We start from the raw sequence: 17,744 nt of genomic DNA, 5'->3' as shown, positions 1-17,744 counted from the left end.
TATAATTAAGGAGTCATGGAATGAAGTTCCGAATTCACATAGCTAACACAAGGCAGACCGGGATTTGAACCCAAGACCTACACGATTTGGAATCTACCAGTGCTTGCCAATAGCAGTTGTGGTTAAAAAAAAAAAAAAAAAAAAAAGGATGCAACCCACTAATAAAAGTTAAGACTAAGAAAGACAAACACTAAGAGCATCAGGATATTTTTCCTACAGGGAAGGAAGGCTACGCAGACGATGTCAATGCTGAGGTTTCTCTGCAATAGCATCTTCCAGGAAAGCCGAGGTCAGACATGGGGTGGAGGGAGGAAGTGGGTACGTGTGACGTAAAGAGGTGTTAAACGTGTAGACACAGGTTGAAGCAGGTATACGCCAGTCGGCAGGACTCGGGAGGAATACAGAGGGCTCACCTCGAGGCAAGCCTTCCCTTGACAGCCACTGAGGAAGGCCCAGAAGCTTCTAAAATGACCATCATAATGGCCACACAGTAGACTGGATAAGTAGTATGATGCTGGCAGGTCAACTGGGACCCCAAAATTGCAACCAAAGCAGGACAAAGGGAGGCCATAGGAGGGACACAGGGAATAAAAAGCTTACAGCTTCCATAATTAGGAAGAAATGAATAAGGGAAAAAAGCAGCACTTAAAGGAAAAGATAAAAAAGAAGCACCCAGAAAGGACATGGAACTTCCTCAGAAGTAGGAGAAGAACCTACAGTTCACACAATACTGAGAACCTCGAGAAGGGAAGGAATGGGGAGGAGCGTGCAATGCCACCGCCTGCTTCTGAAGTAAGGGTCTGAGAACTCCCCGCTGGATACAGCCAAGGTCTGAGCACCTTCTGCACTCCAGGTACTGTATCAGGTGCCATGGACCCAGCAGGAAGCAAGACCTACAGAGCTTCTTCCTTCAAGAGCGTGCGTAACTCAGAGATGTGAATGACCATGGCGGGCAGTGATAAGGGCTGGGAAGAAAACCACAGCCTAGTACAATGATACAGAGTCACAGGAGGGAGTGTGGGCACGCGGAGGCTCTCTGAGGAGCTGATGCCTGCGCAGAGACCACAGTGGACAAAACAACTGAGCCACACAATCGTCTGGAAGAAAAGTATTTCGGGCCAAGAGAGAGGAGCAAGTGAAAAGGGCCTAAGGTCAGGCTTAACTTGCTGGGGTTCAAGGAAGAGGAAGTGGACCGGCGTGGCCGGCGAAGAGAGTGAGAGGGAAAATATGGGGCGGGGGGGTGGGGTCAGAAATCAGAGACAGAGGCCAGATCTAGAGGCTGCATTAAGAAGTTCGGACTTTACTCTGAGGATAAAAGAGGAGCTAGTGGAGGGTTTTAGGCAAGGATAGGCCAGGATTCAACTTGTTTTCAAACTATCACTGAGGCTGCTGCATAGAGAACAGACCTCGGTGGCGCAGGAGTGGAGCAGGCAGGAGGCTGGCAGAGTCATCCAACTGCAAAGAGATGGGGGTTGGTCCCGTGCAGTGATGGACAAACTGTGTCCTGGGAGCCAAATCCTGCTCCGTGCCTGTTTGAGTAAATAAAGTTTTATTGCCACACAGCCTCACTCACTCACTGACATCTTTTCTAGGGCTGCTTTTGCTACAACGGCAGAGTTGAGTCGTTAAAACAGAGCCTGGATGGCCCACAAAGCTGAAAACGTTTACTACCATGCCCTGTGCAGGAACGGTTTGCCACCTCCTGGTCTAGGGTGTGGACAGGAGAGGTGGTGGGGATGACGGGGCTCCAGGCAGGCTTAGGAAGTGGAGTTCACAGGGCAGAGGCCGGATTCAGCCCAGGCTCTCTGACCACTGAGCCATACAGCCCCCAGCTCTGCTCTGCCTCTGAAGGCTGGCAGAGAACAGAAACGATTCTGACGGCACCTCTGCGGTGCTCCAGTGGCTGTCCAAGCTGAAATGCTCAGAGTGGTCACTGGCTTTGCCTCCTCTCCTGGCATGCAGCTGCCCTCCTAGGCTGCTCTCACTGATGGGACAGGGACCAGCAGCCCTGGTCATCTCGGAAGGTTGTAGATGCTTTCCCAAACTGCATCAGTTGTTCCACCCTTTGTATTTCCTCAGCTCACGCCTGATTACAGGGCCTACCATACTGGATTTTGAAAGAAATGTGGTACAGAAGAAAGAGCCTGAGCTGAGGCACAAGCAGGCATGGGCTGGAATCCCAGCTCTGCCATGTATCAGGTGTGTAACCTTGGGATGACTGTCTAACCTCTCTGATCCTCCACGCCCTCATTTGTAAAAGGCGGATGCTACAGCACCTGTATCGTAGGGTTATGGATAGGATTAGTAAGACAATACAGTAGGCACCCAACACAACTAGATGACCACGCATTACAGGTTTGCACAATTCTTCACGCTAGACCATGAGCTTATCACACTACTTGACACACAGTTGGGGCTCAATCAACTATTAAACAAATGAATATAAGAACAAGTCAACTACTCCAGCCATGCAATCTTTAAACCAGAGGCTGTAAACTCAAAGGCCTACAGGAACCAGACTAGTGATGTGAGCAACATGGGCCAAGCGAGGACAGGGGTGAGCTGTGGAGCACATGCCCCAGAACAGGGCAGACACACCAGCCCGCTGCTGCCACTCCAGAATGCAGGCTCAGTGCGGCCAAATCAATACAACTTCAAGAGGCATTTAAGTATCGGAACAAGTGTTCAAAGTCAAAAAGACAGTGCAACCTAAGGAAAGCATTTCTGCAACCAATTTGGACTAGTGGGCTGCATTTGATGACCCCAAGCCCATTCCAGAGGAAAGAGACCTTAAGATGACTACGTTTAAATTTCCACAGTACAAGAAGCAGAACAAGGAAAAATGGACACTGTATTTGGTCAATATCCCCTTAATAACAGTAAAATGTGATTATTGATAGTTACAGATAAAACTGGGTGGGTGTCTACTTTTACTGGGATCTAAATATATATTGTCTCCCTCTAATAAGGATCCAATTAGCTATATTTACCCTCACTGAACAGATGAGGAAACTGAGGCTTGGAGTGAATATATAATTTGCCTGAAGACACAGACAGCTGGGGCCAGGACTGAGACTGAAACTTGGGATGTTTACATCCAAAATCCATGCTCTTGACCCTACCCAGCTGCCTTGATAGGAAGTCATATCAGTACGTACATCAGAACATCTGACTCTCAGCACCAGTACTGGATTTCTTCTAGGCACCAATCTGCATATTGATAAGAAGGTTCTGAACCTGTGGTAGGTTGTTAAATGGAGTCAGAAGGCAAATTTAAAAATCACTACCAACAACACATTTTTGATAAATGAGAAAATTTTCATTAAGACCACATCTGGGGCTTCCCCGGTGGCGCAGTGGTTGAGAATCTGCCTGCCAATGCAGGGGACACGGGTTCAAGCCCTGGTCTGGGAAGATCCCACATGCCACGGAGCAACTAGGCCTGTGAGCCACAACTGCTGAGCCTGCGCGTCTGGAGCCTGTGCTCCGCAACAAGAGAGGCCGCGATAGTGAGAGGCCCGCGCACCGCGATGAAGAGTGGCCCCCGCTCGCCGCAACTAGAGAAAGCCCTCGCACAGAAACGAAGACCCAACACAGCCATAAATAAATACATAAATAAATAAAATTTAAAAAAAATTTAAAAAGACCACACCTGCATTTTTGAAGACACCTATGTCTTTGGGATAAACTAAAACACCTTGAAATCGAAGACGTTAAGAAACCCAGAAACAGGGAGAGAATTAGTGCATTTATGAGCACTGGTCTGGAACAGGTAGGTTGAGAGGCCAGATTGTCGATCGAGCAAAAGCTCAATTACAGGGTAATCTAATGTATACCCAGGTACATTATCACAACTCAATAAACAGTTCTTCGGAATTAAGTTATTCCAATTTGCTTTCATTTTGATCAGTGTGTTGCCCTGAGAATTTGATATTACCTATACTCTAATGAGGTGGCATCTTCTGAAGCACTGATGCTGACCATCCCAGGATAATACATGAGCCACAAGCCAGCCAGCCATAAACACACCTGCTTAGGGAAAGACAGAGACCCGGCCTGAGTCTCCACCTTCCACGGCTTGGCCCAGCACAAGCACCTGCCACAGATGTCACCAGAGGGGCCTCCAGCTCCTGGCACCCTTGGGCGCTGAGGGGTCCTGTAACCTCGCAATCCCTGCATGGCCCGAGTTCTGAAGGAATGATGCCAGGCGGGCGGGGCCCATGTGGTCAGGCGGCTGGGCACAAGCAGGGCCAGCTACTTTTCTTCTGGTCCAGAAACCTGACTCACCGGAGGCAGACACAGAAGGGCACCCAGGGAGTCTCATGACCCAAGTGTTCCCAAGTCCACATGTTGGCCCCCTCTTTTATATTCCTCCCTCCCTTTCCGTATGCTCAGCACATGGGGGAAAGCGCCAGTCCCTCTTTGCAGAGGAGGCCTTAAGGGATCTCTCCAGGGCCACACAGATCGCAATCAAATCCGCACCTGGGCCAGGTGTCCTGCCCCACCACCCACTCAGGCCGTCACCACCTTTTACTTCTTTACCGGGGGAAACCCCAGCCACCTCAAGTCATTTATTTTATTTAACAAACACTTATAGCTCAGTGGGCCAGGCACTCTTCTAAGAACTCTTACACCCACTGTCTTATGTAATCCTCAGGACACACAACCCTGAGGGAGGTAATGCTCTACCTCCACCCCCAGATAAACCAGCTGAAGCTGGGAGAGGTTGATGTTCAAGGTCACTGAGCTGGGATGAGAAGGGGCCAGGATTCAAACCCGGGCATCTCAGCTCCAGGGTCCTTTCCTGTCTCTGAATTGGAACTAAACAGAGGAAACCTGGAAAAAATGCTGCCCAGGGATGGTCTTCTTCCTGTGACGCCCCCGTGTCTGTCAGCTCCCTGCCACTCGGCCCCCACCATCTGTGTGATGTGTAAACCAGGAACAGGAAATTCAATTTGGGGAGCAGCCCCATCCCCTGGGAGAGCGCTTGGCCCTTGAGAATAGCCTTCTTTCTCAGATTTTCTCCCTTCCCTGAAAGAAGGTAGATCTCTATTTTTTCCGTTTTTTTGCTGTTTGTTTTTAACAAGTGCAAATACTTCAGTATTAAAGTATTTAAGCATTCTGGCTCAGCCACAAGAAGGGGCTCTAAGACGTGAGTGAGTCATTCTGCATAAAGCACTTTCCCCCCAGTGTTCTGGTTTGCTGCCTTCAAGTGGGTTCCTGGCCGCACACCCCAGGGTGACAGGCTTCCTCTGGTTGCTGCGCCTCTGGGTGCCCCCTGTCTTTCACTGTCTTGTTTGGCTTGGGTACCATTAGCTTTTTATGAGTGAGTGAGTGAGTGAGTGAGTGAGTGTGTGTGTGTGTGTGTGTGTGTGTGTGTGTGTGTGTGAGTGTGTGTAGGGAAGGGTTAAATCCATTTCTCCACGAATCTGGCAGTTAGTAGCCCTCTCCAGAAAGGTGGGGAGTGGTGAGAGGGTGATGCATGAGTTAAAAGGGCAAGTCAGCAACAGGTCGGGGGACCCCTGTCGTGAACCCTGTCTGCTATCTGGACGTTTTCGACACTGTTCATGACACCATGCTACCATGTGCTGACGAGGCCACAGTCCTCAGGCCCTCCAGGTGTTGCCGAAATAGCACGATCTAGCTCCTGGTCCGATCCTAGCTCTGCCCCTAAGGACCTGTCTCTATTTCTCAACCTGGCTGTGACTGTTCTCACAGCCGTAAAAGGAACTAAAATAAAACCAAGGTGCAGAGCCACAGTCAGGACGACATGAGATCGCGGATGTGAAGGGACTTCTACATTCAAGGGGTCCAGCTTCGAGCTTACCACCAACTGAGTATAAAAAGGAAAAAAATGCCAGTGGGAAGAAAAATGGGCACTAAAAAAAATGTGATATTCCATAAAGGATTTCAGTAAGGTATAACAAAACGGGACCCGGTCACCAGGAGCACAAACCCACCATCGCCCACCCTGAAGGAGACCTCTGAAGGAGACCATCCAGTGCATCCCTTAAAATAGAGCAGCAAGGGCTGGGGTGGGGAGGGGACAGAGCAATGTTAGCTCCTGGATTGTACTGATAAACCTGGTCAGGGCACCACTCAGTCCAAGCTGAACTCTGGCCTAGGACACACAGCCAACGAAGGATAAACCACAGTCCCAGGACACGCTGGCCACCCCTCCAAATAAAGGCCATGATGCTTCACCATGGAAATCACATCCTCTGTCCCAGAGCCCTCTGGATTTGGTTTCCCACACCTCCTTCTCCACACCTGGGGACGTAAGACTAAATGAAGCGTTTTCTGGTTCCATTTGTCTGCGGGTGAAAAGTTCAGAGCCCTACACTGGCCCCCTAGTCCTTCACCCTATGCAATCATTACCAACTCTGTGTCAGGCACGGGCAAGGTGCTGGTGAGACCAGAGACAATAGGAGAAAACACTATCCATTCTCCGGGTGGGGAGGGTGGGCTTCCTTTCCAGTGTGGGAGGGCACCATAAAAGAGTATGTGTAGTGAGTGTTCCAGAGGGCACAGCTCAGGAGTTACATATTCACTATCTGAAAGACCTGCAAAGGCCACTTTATCACACGAATCCATCTTACGGCACCAAAAAGCCAAGATACGAGCCTAATGGGATCAAAATGATGGTTTCTTTTATATATAATGGCCCTCAATGTAAACTATTTTAAAGATGATTTTTTTCTCCTGTTAGTTGTTCTGTTCGTAACTACCCAATTTGTTGATCTTCAGCTTAAGTGTTCATAGAATTACAGTGATGAAATGCATTCCTGCTGAGGCCAATAACTCCTTCACTTAGCCACCATTCAACAAGCATTTTAAGGTTGAGCCTTATGGAACGACCGATTGTGCAGGTCAGAACCGTCAAACGCTGGCTATCTCAGATGGTTCGGTGTGCTCAGCACTCGTGCCAGGCACTCAGCTAAGCTCGGGGGACTGATTGTGAACCAAGAACCAAATGGAAGATGCCCCAAATCCCACAGAGCTTATTTCCTAAAGGGGGAGACAGACGCTGCCAAGTAAACAAAGAAAGAAAAATATATAATTTGGAAATGTGATGAGTGAAAAAGAGACAAGGTGATATAATAGAATGTGACCACCAGAATGGGGGGGGGGGTCAGGGGAGGGTAATTCTCTCAGAGAAGATGGCATGATGACAGTCAAGCTGAGATCTGATTAATGACAAATGGGCAGCCATGTGAATATCCATCTGGAGTCAGGACAGCACAGGAGAGAGAATCTCACACACTCTAGGATTAGAGACCCTAGACTCATACTAGTCCCAGGCAAGGTTACCATGACATGCGGAAGCAAAGAGAGGTCAAGGTTTCACAGCAACCGATCCTTTGACCAAGGGAACCAACTCAGGATCCTCTGGAGGGTGGAGCGATGCTTTTACCTTCAAAACACTGGGTATCATTCTACAGCTAGCATTAAGACGAACAGCTTCATTATTTCATTCACTAAATTATGTTATATTAAAATTTTAATCGGCGAACATAACACTGGAAAATGAGAACATCCATACGCTGCTATTTTCCAGTGTAAGCTGTCAAACCTTTTTTTTTCTTCTTTTGTTTATTTTTGCAAAAGCAATATTGCAACAAAAAGAAAAATCCGTAAAGATGCTCATATTCTTTGGCCTACCAACTCTACCCCTAGGGAATTTATCCAAGGAAATAATCTGGTTTAGTAGAATAAAAATATTCTCTTCGGAAGAACTCAATTGAGGTGTGAATCGTTGCATGCACAAAGGAAAGATAAGAGAAAAACAAATACACCTGGAATTACCTAAATGATGACGGAGATTTTTAAAAATAGGGTGATTCACTTGATGAAATAGCATACACCCATTAAGCACGGTAACAAAGATTATACAGTCTTTCAAAAATGAATGGACTATCCAGCTCCTTGAAAGAAGCAGAAAAGGAACAATGTGCATATTTTAATGGAAGAACATGTCAGTGATGCCTCAAGGTGAAAAAGAAAATTGAAAAAAAATTGAATCAAAGCCAGTGGGGTGGGAGGTTATTTATGTCAAAAGTCCTTCTAAAATATTGTCATTATATCGAGTTTTCAATAAAAAATCCCTCAGAAACAATTGTACTCTGATCACTGTAATAGAACGCCACCAAAGCACAAGGACATTGGCTCACTCTAACTTTAAATGCAGATTAAAGCCAAATTTGGAGATGTCGTCTATGTTATATATCCCATAAGCTTTCATATACAGATCCTACATGTAAGACTCAACTTTGAATGACAATGTAATATTGCATGATTTCACAATAACTTCCTCTATTTTCTTTGATGTGTGCTGATGGCAAGAATTGGAAATCGTGTTTCAGTCTACGGAATGGGTGTAGGAACACCAGATGAGAAAACGGGGGAGTCTTAACTCCTCCCACCATGCAAGGATGGGGCCAAGGGATCCCCGTGAAATCAACCACCTGGGGAGAGGCACGGGTGGTGGCACTCACCTTTCACAATCAGCTCAGCGTAGTTGGACACACCAGAGCCACCGTCAGAGCGGATCACACAGCGGTACTTGCTCACGCTCCGCTGGGTAGTGTCCGCCACACTGACTGTCGCCGAGAAGCGCCTGTGGTTGACCACGCGGGTGACCATGAGGGCCGTGTCCCTGCCATTCCATTGCTACAGGACAGAGGAAGGGAAGGAGAAGTCATATTATCACACACCCCTGAGTGACCCCAGCATGGAAGTTCCACCCGTCCCCACACCCCTGGGGCCCATGACTTTCCATAATAAGGAGTCTCCATTGTTGGTTTCTGCAAGTGATGTGATTCAAGAATAAACTTTGCTAGTGAGCTGATTCAAGAGGGTGGATGCCTGGTCATAGGAGGAGAGGGCACAGCCGCTTCTAAACACCTTGGCTCCTTGCTCATCTGCATTCGGGGTTGGCGCTTGGCCCCTTAACCTTCCTCCCATTTTCCTTCATCTCTTAAGCAAAACCCACAGGGTTTCCCTAAATGCAGACTCAGGTAAGTTAGTGAAGACACAGCCCACAAAGTGATAATAAACAGCTGGTGTCCTGGTACACCACCCACAGGCTCTGAGTCCCCCCCACAGGGACCAATCTGTCCCTCCAGGTAGAGTGAGGATGGGGGCTTTTCAACACCTCTCCTCCTTGGCATATGCTTCTTCCTCTGCCTGGTGCCTCCTGTCTCCCTGGAGATACTCCCTCTCCCTTAAACACACAGGTTCGGCTCATTAGCATCTCCAGTAAGTGCCCCTGACTGTCACAACACCTTCTGGAAGCTCCTCACTCTCTTATGTATGGTGCAAACTTCCCACACATTTTTTCCTACAAGTGTTTCCCACTGTAGACTGTAGCTCCCCGAGGGCAGGACTTCGCTCTTTTCATTTCTAGCACCGTGCCCTGAAGCCTCCTGACTTGCTAAACATTTCTAGAATCAACATTTCTAGCACGGCATTTTTGTCTTTACCATCCTGAATCTTAGATGTGATACTCTGAGTTTGAATAAGGCCCTTTTTCACAGTAGCAAGTTACAGTAACTGAAAGGAAAACAAATGCAAGCCAAAATCATTTGTGCAGGCACTTTCATTTCTCTGGGCTTCAGTTTCCTCATTTAAACAATGGATCTGATACTGGTGTTTGCTCTATGGAGTTACTGCGACGAATAAATGAGAAGGCATGTAAAACATTTAACACATGAAGGTATATTCTGGTGTTAGTGGAGCTCTCTAAATTAACCATGAAATTAGCCAGGTGAAGTGGGGTAAACTGGATAACAGCCCCTCAAAGATGTCTACATCCTAATCCCTGGAACCTGTAAATACATCACCTTACATGGCAAAAGGGACGCTGAAGATGTGATTAAGGATTTTGAGATGGCGAGAGATCCTGAATTATCCAAGGGGATTTATATGCAGAAGAGGAAGAAGGCCGGATGGCCAGAGTCAGAGAAGGAGATGTGGTGACAGATGCAGAGGTCAGAGTGACGTGATTGATGGCTTTAAGATGCAGGAAGGAACCATGAACTAAGGAATGCAGGGCAGCCTCCAGAAGCTGGAAAGGGTAAGGGAAGAGATTCTCCCCTCTCCTTCTCCAGAAGGAGCCCAGCCCGGCTGACACCTTGATTTTAGCCCAGTAAGACCCAATTTCTGACTTCTGATCTCCACAAAAAGTAACGTAATAAATCTGCACTGTTTTAAGCCACTAAGTTTGCGCAACTTGTTACATCAGCAATAAGGAATTAACACAAACGGCAAAGGACTGATTAAGTGCAAAATATTAATTTTTCATAATTTTTCATGTTTAAATTTTATTTTGGTGTCTCCTCCAGTATTATTTAACTTTTCTTCTTAATGATGTCAGATTCCAGCAGAACCAGAGAGGATTCAGTGCCTCCCCTTGAACAATTTAGATTTTTCTGTTTAGCTCCCGAACCACCAGGCTTTCTCCCACGGAAGGATAGGAAATTGCAGGTTGTCTAATAAAATCTCTAGAAAATAGGCCTTTTGATAATCACACCTGTCATTTTGGGAGCAGACAACAGCAGGACAGGGACGAGCAGGAGGGCCCAGAGTCACAATAGGAAATAGGGCTGTGATGGACCAGGGCAAGGAGAAATGGAGGTTAAGTTCAGAGAGATGAGCCCAGATGGAAGGGCAAGCAGGTGCTCAAGGTCAAGGCAATTGAGCAGTGACCCAGGAGCCCAGGAGCAGAGATCGGGAGGGATTCTAGAAGACCAGGAATGGATGGTGAGAGGCTCAGATGCCAGAATGCTGTGGCAACACGGAGAAGGGATTTAAGCAGAGAGGAGGCATGAGAAGCACAGGTGCCAGCCACTGTCTCAGCCCCAGACAGAGGCAGAAGAGAAAATGCAAGGGAAGAAAACAAGGGGAGGTTTCATGAAGCAGGAAAAGACTCAGAAACCTAAGCCCATAGGCAATGAGCAGGTTTGAGTGGGCACAGGGACGGGTGGTGCAGGGGAGATGCCAGGAGCCTGAAGTGGACCACAAGCCAGAGGCAAAGTGGGAGAGCAAAGCTTCCCAGCCACGACACCAGGTGCCAGGTAAGTGCGCAGGGATGCAGATGTTAGGATGCCAGGAAAGAGAAGCAGGACACTGAAGGGACGTCAAAGTCCTGGGAAAAGCCAGAGGGGAGCATGACACGGATGATGCACATAGAAGCCTGTGGAAAATTCCATCAAACCCTTAGGCCCACGTCACCCCTTTGGCTTGTTGGAAATTTTCTTTTGGCTCCTGTAATATTTTTCATCCATAAGTACATCCTTCCTCTGAAAGTTCCAGGCACACTTCCTTTCTTCTTGTGGCAAGGTTTTCAGAGCTACGTCTGTTGTTCTAAAATGAATCATCCTCTAGCCCCTCTGAGTCAATGAATCAATTGACTAAATTTCCCAGTGGGCACTCAGAAGGGTGTCTTAGGTTGGGCTCCCCAGAAGGAAGCAGAGTCTGAGACCTGGTGATTTACTGAATGCTCTCAGGAGAAAGGGGATGAAGGAAAGGGTGAGGAAAGAAGCCGAGCAACGATGTGGTGGAAACCGGGGTCTGGCTTCAGCCTGACTCCGCGGAGCTCCAGAGCATGAAGTGTACCAGAGTTAATCCCACCAGGAGGCAAGGAGCCAGCTTCTGCACTCCACGCCGATCAGTCACAGGTCATGAGCAGGTGGGGGAGGAAGAAACGGTTCCCATTTGACCAAGGGCACAGTTCTCTGGGAAAGGAGGATTTGTGAGCCTTTAGCAGCCAACATGCACAGTACCCTGCGGTTTGGGGCACTGGCTCATAAAGGACACTTTAATCCATTCTACCCAGCACCTTCCTATCTCTATCTCCTCCTCCAGTAATATTATACATAGGGTCTCCTGAAAGCCCATGAGCCACTGCCCTGAGATTTGCTGGTTGTCTGCTCCTGAATCTATGTTAAAAAAAGGGGCAGGGGGCTGGGAACTGATCTCCATAGATCACTGACAATGTGGGAAGCTCAAGTACCCCTGCAATAACACACTGCTTCCTCTGAAAAGTCAATCTATCCCCCAGCGAATAAAGTTCCATAACTGAGTTTGATAAATATTTTGTTCAAAGTAATGGGATTTGTCTGAGCATTTATTAAGTAAAAGTCACATTAACGAACATGTCTGAGCGCTCAGTCTGTGCTAGGCACTGTGTTAACTGGCTTACACGATAGAATCCACTTAATCCTTCTAAAATCCCTAGGAAAGTACTTCTCAAAGGGTGGGTCCCAGACCAGCAGCATCGACATTGCCTGGGAACCTGTGAGAAATGTTAATTTTAATGAGATTTCCAGGGCTGATATCCATTTATGGAGGCTGTTTATTGGGGTTGGTAGTCTGAGTTGTCTTTTCCCCTTTCCTTATTCTATTATTAATCGCACTGGAAATGTACTCCTTATTTAACAAAACAGAAAATGAGAGAGTGTGGAATGTGGAACGTATAATTTCAGAAGAATTTACAAGGCTGGCGTTAAGATTCCAACAAAACAGCAAAAAGGGCAAAACATAAACACAAAGTCAAGTATTGAAATAGCATCCTTCAAGGAGGAAAACACGGTCAGCAGAGGATGAGCAATGCTTTTAGAATAGTCTAAAGCAGTGGTTCTCAAAGTGCGGTTCCCAGACCTACTGCATTAGCATCCCCTGGGAACCTATTAGAAATGCAAATTTGCTGGCCCCTCTCTGGACCTAATAAATCAGGAGCTGTTATGGGGGGGAGCCAGGCCATTTTTGCTTTCACAGACCCTCCAGGTGATTCTCATGGATGATAAGGCATGAGATAGGTCCTAAGAATATTCCTGTTTTTCAGGTAAGGAAACTGAGGCAGACAGGTCAAGCAACGTGGTTTAGAATAGTACTTTTCAAATTAATGTGCATACAAACCACCTGGGGAATTTTGTTTAAAATGCAGACTCTGATTCCCTGAGTCTGTGGTGGGACCTGACACCCTTCATCTCCAGCTAGCTCCCAAGTCTTGTCGCTGACGCTGGTCCACGAACCACAGGAAGAGGAGCAAAACCTTACATGACTTTGCTGAGGGATGGAGTTACGATGTGGACCCAGGTGACCTGATTCCAGACACTGAGGCCTTAATCACATCGCCCAGCTGCCAGCCAGTACACGACAGCGCACAGTTACCCTGTGACTCTGTGTGAGGAGGGTAGAGTGTGCAGTGTTCCAGAAACTCACTTTGCTTCTTCAAAGAACATCAAACGCCATCTTGCAGGAAATGACTGCTCCACAGAAAACAGTTTGGGAACTGATGTGATCTATGCCTAGCTTTCTAGAAACCTCAGGGGTCTCGACGTCGGAAATATCTATGTAAGGAGGGGCAAAGCATCTTCCTGCATTCCTGGCTAACGGACTTTCTGAATATATTATTAAGGGGTGTCATATCCAATGTGTTATTAGGCTTGGGTGAGGTTTTCTTACCCCAACTCCATCTGTCTAAAGCAGCGGCTCTCAAACCTTAGCATGCATAACGATCACCTCCAGAGTGACTCAGTAGGTCAGGGGTGAGGCTAGATAATCTGCATTTCTAACAAGCTCCAGAGTGACACTGATGCTGCTGGCCTTGTCCTCTGTCTCCAAGATTTGAAGGCTAATGTCACCTTAAGTCCCTCAGTGGAAAGAACGGGGCCAAATAATATCACGAAGCACATGAATGGAAACATTCCTTAAATCCAGGCCACTCCCTGAGGCTGAGCAATTGGTCACCGCACCAAAGATGCCCAGCCGTGGGCCAAGGGTGTGGCACCCAAATCCAGCCCCTGCTCTGCGGGCAAAGCAGGAGTCCTGACCACAGGCTGACCGAATCCACTTGGAGGAAGGCTACCTGTTTTCTTTGCCCAAAGGCTCTGTCTGCCTGCCAGGCTATATGTCTTGGGGCTGCATGTGCCCATAGTGCGAACCTTTTTCCAGTTCATCCACCCAGGGGGGCACATGTGTTCTAAGCTGAACAAAGGCATTTTGTAGCCTAATCGGTGGTCCTGCTTAATCCCATTTTATACCCATGTCTCTCTCATTCATCATGGTAATAGTTCCCTTTGAAACCTCTCTTTTTTCTTTCTTTTTCATCTGCTTATCTCTCTCTTTTAAAACAACTCAAATTCCCCCTTCCCTTAGCTTGTTTTATGTTATGTGGAATAAGCCGGCTTGGTTTGAGAGCACACACTCTTTACAAGAGTATGGACTGCAAATGCCCACACTTTAATATTTCTGACCCTGGCATATGTGCATCCTTCCACCCCCCCCAGGCAAAAACCTATCTTCAGGAACTATCTAGAAAGGAAGACAAGAGAAGCACCTGATGCCATGGAAAGCCTGCTGTTTTCATATTATCTGACTATCAAGGTATCTATAATGGCCTCACCATTTTGCAATTCCCCATCCTCTCTGCTCCTGTGTCAGGACATTATTCCCTTCACAAAGACATAAGACACAGCTTGCAAAAATGGCTGTCATTATTTCCGGACATGCCGTAGTGCATGCCAGCTTGCAATTGATTTATAATCAGCAGAAGTGGAAACATTACTGTCTTTAATAAAAGGAAACTGTGTGCAACTGACATTATGACTGTTTTACAGGAGATATTCTAACACATGGGTCCTAGAAACCTTCCGTGTGCTGATTTGAGCTCCTAGCGCAAGCTCGCGCGCGCGCACACACACACAAGTAAAATGAGGCCAGCGTTTCCAGTTGAAAATTACTCTAATTGCTCTAGAAATCTCCTGGCTAGAAAATATTTGGTGAACTTCCCACAATTCATTCGTAATAAATATTCTTTTCGTTTCTAGTCATACTGCGTCAATGGCATGACACTTGGAAACCTGCTAAAAGCTGGCCCATTGATTCTCTTAAGACCATATTTGCACCTCTTTGGCAATCTCTAAAGAATAGCTTTTGATTATTCTTTATTAAAAGTTAAAAGAAATAGAAGTGGACATAAATCATTTTTGATTCACTGTGCTAAAGACCTCCCAAGGGCCCACCACACGCATGGCTGACTGCCCATTTACAGTTGATTTCTGGGTTCAGAGTTTCTGCAGCGTCAGGAGGTTCCTGGCATAAGCCCTACAGGGAGCCGTCAGCCCTGAGCAGAGGATGAGCAGGGGGTGAAGGGCCTGCACACATGCTGTCACCCTGTGCAGCCTGATGGCCCTTTGACTATTTCCAGTTCACCTCTCTGAACTCTGCTCACAGGCCACTTCTTCCACGGGCACTTCTCTGAGACTCATAATTCCTCCCCACTCTCCCTGCTCCCTACCTCCTCAGCAGACCCTTTTCCCCACTGGGAGCCTGGTCACATGTGTGATAAAATATGTAACTCTGTGATTAGTTGCTAAATGTCTGTCTCTGCTGCCGAAAGGTAAGTTCCATGAGGGCAAGAAGCAGGGCTGCCTTGCGTGCCACTCTTTCTCCCAGGCTCCCACGTGCTGGGGCGGGAATGAGCTGGATCAATCCTGAAGCACATAAACAGGGGATGGGCTGAGGGAAGACAGGAAGAAAAAATATCAGAAAGTAAAGGAGGAAAGAATACGTGTGTGAGGGGACAGTTCCAGGTCAGAGGTGCCTACGGTCCTCGGAGAGGAGTTGCACAGGACGGAGGAGGATGAGGTCCATGCATCAGCTTCAGACGAATCTGAGGGAACCCAACCCTGTGCAAATCCAAAGCCCAGCTAGATTTCCCTCCCCTGGGTCGCCCTACAGGAGCTGTTTTTTAATCTGGGGTCCCTGCAGGTGAAAACAAGGAAAGACAGAGCATGTAGTAATGGTGCCATGATTCTGTAAACACACTAAAACCCACTAAGTGGTAGACTTATTGAACTTTATGGTTTGTAAATTATATCTCAAAGGTAATAATAAAAGATTGGGGTATCCTAGGCGTGGGGTTCCCCAGCTATGACACAGACCTGCTGTGTGTAAACCCCACCTGGATCCACCCTCACATCATCTTCACAGGACTTGGGGGCACAAGGGAAACTGTTGCAGACATGAAGTTTGTGCTGCCTGCAGGGTAATTAGTAATAAAGTCCTTTGTCTCTGACCCAAGAGTCTCGTGTCTCCTGCCAGCATCCATGCAACCATGCAATAGGCAGCCTAACCCCTTTGCTTGCAAATAAGGCAAACTCTCAGACCCTTCATAGTTGCTGACAGATGATGCCACGGAACCAAGAGGGCAGGAAGATTTTCAAGGAGGCAGCGGTCAGCATCATCAAATGCTGAAAGAAGAGCCAACTATAAGGAATAATAGTAATAATGGAGGAGGACAGGGGGAGGAGGGGGAGGAGGGGGAGGAGGGGAGGAGGGGAGGAGGGGGAGGGGGAGGAGGGGGAGGAGGGGGAGGAGGGGAGGAGGGGGAGGAGGGGGAGGAGGGGAGGAGGGGGAGGAGGGGGAGGAGGAGTACCACCGCCACCACCCCGCCCCCTGGCTTTAGCAACAAGGAAAGCACTGGTGACCTTCACAAGAGCCACTTCTGGGAAGAGGCAGGAGTTACAGAAAGCCACATTGCAAGTGTAGACATCACGTTTAAGAAATGTGGCCAAGAAGGGGAAAAGAGCTGTAAGAAGGCAACTAGAAGGCAGAAATTTGAAAAAAAAGCCCAAGGGTGTTGGAATTTCGTTTGTAGATTTGAGAGACTCAAATCTCTTTAAGTACCTAGTACAGTGAAAATTAGAGGTGGGTAACTAGGTGATAAATACATGAATTTTTTTTTAATAGGAAGCCATCTGTATGGAAGGAAAGGCTGGAGGAGATACAGGTGGGCAGGGCTATGAGGTTAGCATGGAAGGATGAGCCCACCCAGGACATAGACATAGACCTGCATTCAAATCCTGCCTCTACTGCTCACGACCTGGGTAACTTTGACTCATTTACCCTTAAGGTTCAGTCTCCTCATCTATAAAGCAGGGCTACAAATAGCATCTACCTGAGAGACTGGTTGTGAGAATTAAATACATCATATGTGTAACCCACTCAATACGTGCCAGCTGTGTTGAGTATCGGCGTGAATTTCTCCTTAGTATGTAGTTGTAGGGTGACCACTAGGTTTTCAGCAGAAGCCCTGCATGGAAGGGACACCTGGCAGAGATGCAGGCAGGAGGGGGAGCTGGTTCCAGGAGCCAGCGGTAGCCCTGCGGGGAGCGGGAAAACAGGTTTACGGGAAGAATCTGCCGCAGAGGACTGACACGTCTGATTATCTCATCAGCCCTGGTGTGGTCACTGCTGTGCTGATGGCTTCCAAGGGCAGAAGCCTTTTCCTGCCAAATTAGGGTGTAACAACGCCCGTGATTTGTCTAAACACGTATGCTGCCCCTACTGAGATCTGTGCAGAGGCTTTGGACACATGGCCTCATTTCTGAGACTCTTCGAACGCTATTCGTTGTACAGACTTCCGATGGAGTGAATCCTTTGTAGGGAGACCTGGAAGTCAGCCTTGGGGTGGGGCTGACAGGGTCTGCCCTGGAGCCCCTGAGGAGTGCATGGATCCCACAGCAATCTTCCGTAAAGACCAGGTGACAGACAAAAATATTTCTAAACCTCCACCTTAATGAACAGTATCTCTTGGTGGCGATGAGGAGGTGGGGCAGTCTGAGGGTAATTTTACCCGTATTCTCAACAGGGGCCAATGCTGCCGCTTCTGTCGGAATAGCTACCCCTAATTCTGCTATGCCCTGTGAAGGCTCCTACCATCCTTAGAATATGCTGTG

At 47.7% G+C, this 17,744-nt stretch overlaps 1 protein-coding gene across 15 annotated transcripts in view; it reads right to left on the bottom strand.

Moving 5' to 3' along the window:
• Positions 1-17,744, bottom strand: part of PTPRT (protein tyrosine phosphatase receptor type T) — a 1,093,164-nt gene that overhangs the window by 663,151 nt on the left and 412,269 nt on the right. For all 15 annotated transcript variants that reach the window (XM_082430071.1, XM_082430082.1, XM_082430079.1 and 12 more), the window contains exon 6: positions 8,496-8,670. In XM_082430071.1, coding sequence (XP_082286197.1) covers positions 8,496-8,670 — 175 coding nt within the window. The remainder of the gene's footprint in view (positions 1-8,495; positions 8,671-17,744) is intronic.

Source organism: Balaenoptera physalus (assembly GCF_965194825.1).
Source record: "Balaenoptera physalus genome assembly, chromosome: 16".
Classification (NCBI taxonomy): Eukaryota; Metazoa; Chordata; class Mammalia; order Artiodactyla; family Balaenopteridae; genus Balaenoptera; species Balaenoptera physalus.
This window is presented reverse-complemented; position numbering and strand designations above follow the sequence as displayed.